General features: G+C 43.3%; 1 protein-coding gene across 1 annotated transcript in view; it reads left to right on the top strand.

The window, feature by feature from the left end:
* Window positions 1–7,063, top strand: part of emc2 (ER membrane protein complex subunit 2) — a gene marked incomplete in the record, with an annotated part of 22,266 nt that extends 15,203 nt beyond the window's left edge. The window contains 2 exon segments of the mRNA XM_035671957.1: window positions 1,581–1,685; window positions 6,425–7,063. Of these exon segments, the coding sequence (XP_035527850.1) occupies window positions 1,581–1,685; window positions 6,425–6,511 (192 nt within the window).
* Window positions 7,064–8,147: the final 1,084 nt, after the last annotated feature.

Genomic DNA, 8,147 nt, shown 5'->3' with positions numbered 1-8,147 from the left:
AGAGTTGGTGTGTGTTTTTTGGGGGGAGCGAAGAAGGGGCTCTCAGACAGGTCAGCTCACTGCTGACTCAGACGGTGAACTCCAGCATCGGAAAAGTCTGCCCCTCTGGAGCTCTTTATTTTAGTAATAATACCCCTTTGGTGAGACTTTTTTTATGTTTATGACTTGAATAAATAAAGCAGTCACGGAGTAAAAAAGAGAAAAGCGCAAGAAAGAGAGCAGTACAACTGCTGCAAGCATTTTGTCACTGGCAAACTATCCAACCAGGTGCCAGTTTGATTGTAGTTTTGGCCCAACAGCCCTTTCATCTACATATTTGTTTAAACAGGATGTTGTCTGCTAGTGCCAATGCATCATATGTAAGTGAAACTTGACATAAAAACACAAACGAAGCAGTGCAGGGAATAAAAATGTGGAGAGGGGAAGCAGGTCTTACACAGAGAGCCCCACTGTTTTCCTGTGTGCTGCACTGGGAGTCTTCAGGTAGTCCAAACACCTCATAGCAGCCTGTACCCTCTGCAAGCGCTCCGAGGTGTAGAGTACAGGAGGAGCAGGGCAGGGTCAAACTAAGACATGCGCTTCTGTTAACTCTCATGTTCGTCTGGAGACAGAGCAGACCCTGTACTGTTTCCTGACAAGTCATCAACTGACACTCAGGTCTTTAATGGTTACTTCAGGTGGGAGTTTATTCTTTGTCCGCCACGGATCTGTCCTAAGTGTGTTTTGCAGATTGTCAGCTAGTCTCGGTGGTCCAGATCTTGACAGGTGCAAGAGGTTCAGTGAAAGGGCAGGAAACTTTCACCATCTCACACCGTCTGAGTCAGTTCGACAGAAGAACTGGTACCACTGACCACAGTTGGGTTGTGGGTTAGTTACTCACAACTCTTACGTGGGGATTCCCCTCCATAACGGTGCACACTGTTATTCGGGGATAGCCTGTCAGGGTTGACATAATCTAAATTAAGCTTTCTCTCGAGTAAAAAAAAAAAAGAAAGAAAGAAAATGCTTACTAAAAAAATACAGAAGCCAAACCATTTGATAGAAAAAGCAGGGCTAGGTTGATTGGTGTGTAGTTAAAGTCTCAGTGCACTGGTGGAGAGGGCTTTGAAGTGCAGGCAGGGTAAGCCCTCTGGGGTTTGCTGTGTGGAGATGATGGCAGGAACATGGGAAAGACATGGGATTTGTGGTTCGGAGGGGAGCTGTCGGGGCAGGCAGAGACCGTGATTCACACAGCGCTACTCTCACTGCTCACCAGGTTTTTTTTTAAGACATACAAGGTCCTTTCATCGCCGGGAATCGATGGTGTTGGAGAAATTAGGCCCCTGTTAAGTGACAATTTACGTATGAAGCATTAAAGCACTCACTTTTTCCTCCCCATAAATGATTTCTCCTGTGTCATCAGGCCAAGGTCTGTTTTTTCTCTTCACTCTGCCACAATGACTAGTGGAGTGGTAGATGGTAAGAGTGGTTGCACATTCATCTCAATTACGCTTTTATTGCTGTTTCACCAAGTTTTGATATAAGAACACCCCTTCCCCTGTTCTCTCCTTTGCTGCTTCTTCCCCTTTTCTTTCCTCTAGTCTGCAAGTCACATCGCTGCCAGTCCAAAAGTCAGTGCCAAGGTGAAGAAGGACAATATGAAGTACGCTGCTTGGGCTGCCACTCAGATAAATAGAGCCTATAAGGTGAGTCACATATGGATTAGCATTAGGTTTGATAATCTACCTTCACTATATGTTTCATCCATGCCACTATCTTCATTACTTTTGTCTCGCCTCTCTATCTTTGATGTGTCTGTCTTCTGCTGAAAAAACATCTTTTTTACTTTTTCCCACATTCCCCTTCAATCCGCCAGACAGTGAAAACCACCAATCATATTATCTCATGACTCTTCTGCTGTGTTTTAGCTTTCTGGGGTATTTGCACACAATATCCAGACATCCAGAAATCCCCTCATTTGCATAGTATGTATGAAAAGTATTCACCACCAAATGACCCCTGAATGCACAGCAGTCCTGAAGGATGCCTTTGACTTGCAGTGTTTGTAATAACAACCCTGGTGTCTTTCAGTGTGTCTGGGTACGTTTACTGTTAATGTGTTGATTTAAGGCCGCAACGTCTGCTAAGACTTTATTCCACACACCCTGGCTTCACAGATGAGCCTCTCACAGAGCCACAAGCTGATTCTCCGAGGACGACATTCACGCTAGACTGTAGCAGAGAGTTGTGTAGTTCACTGGTTCTCAGAGCGAGGTTCAGTGACCCTCATGTGTCGTCGAACAGAATCTAGGAGGTCCCCGTCAAATTTACCAGCCTAATTATAGATTTAAATTTTCTTTCTTCAGTTGCAGTGTTTCTACATTTTCTTATATCTTCCCAGATAGGCGCCCAGGAAAGTAAATCTGATTACCGACAGTCTGTAAGAAGAAAACATTTAGGACCCTCTAGGTTTAAATTGTGACTGAGATACCATACAGAGAGTAAGAAAGTGGGCAAATGGAAGATAAAGGATGGAAGTGTGTTTGCGTGTGTGCTCACATATTATAAAGCAAGGAGGGGAAAAAGTGAGGAGCCGCTCAGACAGTATCGCTAGAATGGTTTATGCCGTTGTCATGGCAACCAAAGTATAAAAGCATATTTAAAAGACATCTTATTTGCCATGTGGACCATATGTGTTGCTTATTTGGGCATCAGCAGTTAAACATGTAATAAGCGGTTCCTTGCTCAGCGTGTGGGTCCTGTTGAGAGAGAGAGAGAGAGGCTCCCTGCTGAGCCTCTAAAGACCTCGTCTCACCACACTCATAGACACATTTCACATGTCGAGCACTCAAGACAAGTATGAGGGCTCTGTTGGAAAAAGTGTACATGTAACTAATGTCACAGTGAATGGCTGTGCTCTTCTGGAGCTCTTGTAGAAGTGTCATGGAAGAGCTTTTAAGCTTTTACTTTAGGTTTGAGGTAAAGTGGAATCAGCTGAAGTGGTGCAACCTGTTTTGTTTAGCTCAACACTTCATTTGTATGCAGATATAATAAATCTCCTTGATAAATAGAAAAATGTAGAGGTGGTTTGGTCAACAAAACTGTCAATCAGATGTCTCGATTGACACACCTACCCCACTTTGATCAGTATGCGTGCTGACCTCACCTTGCTGTCTCAGAGAGTCTTTGATCCCAGCAGGGGACAAGATGAATATCCCAAACTGCTAACTTTTAAGCATAAATCACAGGCCTAAAAGAGGGGGAGGGACAAAGTGTAAAAAAAGATCATATTTGGAGGGAACTTAGCAACATCCAAATATCTGAAGAAAACAAGGGAAGGGTGCGAGCTGCTCAGCTGAAGTTGAGTAGAAGGGCAAGGTAAAACGATGCTGTTACGGTCTGTTTAATTTGTGTAATATGAGGATTAATCTGCACTTTTTTATTTTATATTTCAAAACGGTTAGGAATACATTATTGGTAGTTGCCAGGCTGTATGAAGTACATCAAACAAGCTTTGGAACAGATTACTTTGGGATTTCATCTGAAACTTGTTACAGGGATTAGACGGTAGCATAACCAGTATGTAGCACGTTTTCCTTGCTAAAATATTTTCTTTATTGCCAAGGAGGTGTGGGAGAGGGTTTAGCCACAGACAGGGAACACACATCTGTGTTTGGTGATGTTGGCTGTAATGAATCAAATAGATAGCTATTTGCTACCCAAACACTGCCTTACATATGACTAAGTTCAGTAGATTAGTTGTACTTAATGGGCATAGATTTCAGTTGTCAATTAACACTTTACAACATTTTATCTTAAAAGCTAGTAAAATGAATCGTATCATCTGATTTTACTAGTCTTACTAGTTACATATTTATCCTTCACACCTCTAAATGGCCCAGAAGAAAATGGTTTCGGTTGAGTTGTTAAGACGACAGACTGAAATATTTCAGCTACTCTTACAGGCCAGTGGACAGAGCCTAAGTGTTTAAGTTTTGACTATATACGGCTTTGACCCCCTGGTGACGATAATGAGACACCTCAGTCAATCACACCTTTGTCCTCCAGGGAACATGATGTGAGCATCACCCCACCCCTCTGCTTCTCCCCTGCTCTTCAACCTCTTGTATTTGTTGAACTTGCCTGGTAATAGTGGGGTTGTACTTGGATTTCAACTCGGCTGTGAGCGTGTGTACATACACGTGTAGGCAAGCCTGGCATCACGCACGTGTGCACTTGTAGATGTTTTTGCGGTTGCTGTGTGAGACAAGTTAAATGAAGGTGTAAGGTTGCCTCCTTGATTTTTTTCACTCCCCACCTCCACTCAAATGACTTCTGAGATCCTTAAAAGGGAGCGGCGGCGTGGGCCTCCGTCAGACAGCTGCAGGCTGCTGTGGGCTTGTGCTTGCTGATTGATGGCCCCTTTAAAGCGTTGCTCGTGTCAGTCGTCCACTTTTATTAGACCCCGGTACCTGGTGATTGTCATACCTCAGAGAGAGAAAAAGGTGGGCAGGTGAGTGCAAGTGGGAGCAGACGTCAGCGAGAGGTCATGACTGACTGAGGCCCATTTTAAAAAAACAGAAAAAAGTAATTACCTTTGGTGGGGTCGGTTGACGTGTGAAAGACCTGGAGATGTGTGGCATGTAGGTACAAGGGGCTTCAAATGTCCTGCCCTTCTGCCCCAACTCTCTAAACAGATTCTCTGATTAGCTCCTCTGTCACGGACCACGGGCTCCCGCTGCGTCATGACTCTATTATCAGATGCTCTAAATAGATGTGGAGCTGTCTGGTCTGCTCCTACTGTTGTAGAACAGGGCAGGAGTTAATGTGGTGGTCTCACCTCAGGCTGAGGAGATAATTGACTACCGGGCCCGGGGTAATGGCGCATTAGGCAGCAAGGCAATGAAATGCACTGATCATTATAGCTACCCCACCACACACATACACCCTAAATCTAGAAGAATGAGTCACACTGGGAAATTACGTTGCCAATTGCACACCTTAGCCAACTGCCTTCTCTAACTTAGAGTTTGGCAAAAGAAAGAGGAAAAAACTTTTGCCATGGAAATACAGTATAGGCTAAGTTTAGGCTACAGTTAGTTCCTGTTTGTAGAAGCCCGAGCAGGGCCACAGGTTGAATGAATAAATACCTTGCAGTGTTAAAAGCATTGCTTTATATTGAACATAGGGTTGAGTGTTGTCTGTTTTGCTGTTATTCCACAAATAGAATGTAGGGTAGGGACTGTGTGGTTTTGGAAGAAAGCCAAGATGGTCTTGGTGAGGGCATAAGACTTAAATTCCATCAACCAACTTGTGTGTTTTTAGTATTGAAATGATTGTGTGTGCGTGTGCGCTTCTATCTCAAGTGTGCACACACACTCAAGGGGTACATCTTTCACCTTGGAGGACATGCAGAGGCAGCATTGAAACCTTATCCCCTGCCTGTGTTTGACTCTGGGTAATGGTGTTTTTATAATGATTTAATTGAAAGGACCCCGCCATGCAGTTCCGTCCTGCTCGTCCTTTGCTGTTCATCTGTGTTGTAGCTGTTGCTGACATATCTACACAGCAGCAGATTTTTGTATGATGATTGATAAGCAAAAAAACGCAAATAGCCCCATCTAGAGCCAGTTTTTTTGTTTGTCCCTTCTGGGCTACTGTAGAAACACGGCAGTTCAACATCGCGGACTCATTGAAGGTTGCATCTGTAGATATTAAAGGCTCGATCTAAGATGATACAAACAGAAGGATTCCTGTATTCAGGTGATTATACACTAATGGAAACATACGTATGAATATTATATTCCATTTCTGCCAGTAGTCCCTCCGAAATGTTACACACTGGACCTTTAATTAGACTGACCCTTTATTACCGCCCTGGTCCGCCTGCCCAAGGTTAAGGAAGTCGTCTTTTCTCTGTGGTATTTTTCGAGGGGTTGGATGCTTTGTCTGTTGCAAAGTTTAATTGGGTAGAAAAAGTGTGTGCCTGTATGTGTACGCATGAGTAATCCTGGATGTGCTTGTGGATTATAATTTGCGGCACTTCCTGTGAAACCCTTTGGACACAGTGCAGCAATGAGTTATGTACTCCTGTACTAGAGGCCATGGAAGTGGACTTAATCATGTGGGCATCCTGTCTCGGAGCTCTCACACACACGGAGGACTAAAATGGCACTTATGCAACAGTCAAGGAAAAACCCTCCCAATTGGAGGTATTATTTTAAATTGCATGACTTGTTTACCAATTGTATCTAATGACCACTGTTGTCTCTCTGATTATTTGTGCTTCTGTCTTTACAAAGTGCAGCAGGAATGTTTTTGAAGTGTGTTTGGCTCTGTATTTCCTTACCAATGAGCTGATGTTCTCTTTTCCCCTCTCCTCCTCTCTTTCTTACTGTCTCACTCGGTCTCTCTCTGCCTTTCTCCTTCCCTCTCTGACATGCAGCTGGCCGGTCGCGGGACAAAGGAGAACAAATGCTCCATGAAGGCGGTGGAGGAGATGCTGGAGTCCATGCAGATCACCATGTCCTAGATGCCCTCAACCACACCTTCTCTCTTCCCTTTCTGTTCACACACAGCCACTTGGAGCAACATGGCAGCTCAAACAGCCTTTCAATGTGACCAGAACCGGATCTTTAACCGTTTTTTTATTTCTTTATCCCATCAAGTTTGGTTCTGTAATTGATTGAACTTGACATGGACAAGTGCAAAGATTCCCCCACCCATCTGAAAACTACAACAGAAAATTCCAATTCCTCAAATGAATTTAAAGAAGTTGTGCATAGCATTAACCAGCTGTGATTTCCCCTAGACTGGATTTTACTGTCCCTCCCCATCCCATGTTGTCTTTTATGTTCACCTTGAACTGATATCACTAATTAGCACGTCCACATCAAGGCTACAACTCTGACCAGAAAGATAACAAGCTGTACAGTAAATGCTATTTATAAAGACGATGTGGAGATTCCACCTGTCTGCACTGAGGTCCTTAACTGTTTCCGTACTATCTGTAAATGAAACATCTTTAATAAAACTTTTCATTTGTCTAATCTATCAAAATGTCTTAATAAAAGTAGGACTGATAGCCAAGTTGAAAATGCATTTTCTTCATGGGTGTTTTATAGCAGCGTAGGAGCAGTTAGTCTGTTGTTTTTTTGGAATTTCCATGTATCTAAATAGTCATGTTGTCCCCAGCAGTGACACTTACTGACACATTTGAACCTGCTATAAAAATCCTGGAGAAGATTCAGACATTCCTCATTATGAAGGCAGCAGTGGTAACAACAGGGGCATAAAAAAAGGCCCCTTTATTTCCCAGTGATTCCAGCTGGGAAATCCTGCCTTTCAATTACCCCAGACAGCAGCTGAACCAGCTTCAGCACACTGAGGAACACCTCTGTCATTTCAGTTTAGAGAGCCTCAGAGAACGCTGCCAGTAATTAACACGCTACAAGTTGGGAAGGGAAAAAAAAATTGTATTCATGAATCTGGGAACTTTCATGACAGGCGGGGAAGAAAGACATCTTAGTGCTGCGAGAGGTTGGTTTCCTCTGCTGTTAGAGAAACAGTCAGTTCACTGGGTTCTTTAATTGTTGAATCTGAATTGATCCACATGATCATCTGAAGTTGTCACTCACCCGTGCAGGGTCAGCTGTTACTTCCATTTCTTTTGTTTATTAAGTCATGGCAATTGTCTCATAATTTCACTCTTCGGCTGATGGAAAACTTGAGTGTTGAGTTTATGGTCTTTTTTGGACGGCTTTTAAATTTAGAGAGGTCACCAGCTCAAAGCCCAGAGTGTGGAAAGCCGTTTTCTCAAGTTTTTAATACTCTCTGGCCTTGGTCAGTGGATGAATGTGTCTGCATTTGATTTGCCTCACCAATCTGGCGGAACCAATGAAAGCCAGGGGACGTTTGAGCATAAACTGACTTGAGTTATTTTTACAGGAAAAGGGCTGAGGCTAAATGAAGCTCTTTTTGAAGAGTTACAGGGTGAAAGCTGTTTCATTTGAAGCAGAGTGATTCTTTTTTTGTGTTGTAGCTCCCATGTAAATGTTGCTGTACTTGCAAAGGCTTATGAACTTATAAATGGGGAATAAAAGTTACCAATCAGTTGGATGGGTCATCAATATGAGATATTGGTATCCAGTGCCAACCATAATGAGGCA

Source organism: Morone saxatilis, unplaced genomic scaffold (assembly GCF_004916995.1).
Source record: "Morone saxatilis isolate NCDOM2014 unplaced genomic scaffold, NCSU_SB_2.0 Contig24, whole genome shotgun sequence".
NCBI lineage: Eukaryota > Metazoa > Chordata > Actinopteri > Moronidae > Morone > Morone saxatilis.
Note: the sequence above shows the minus strand (reverse complement) of the source record. Positions and strands in the feature narration are given on the sequence as shown.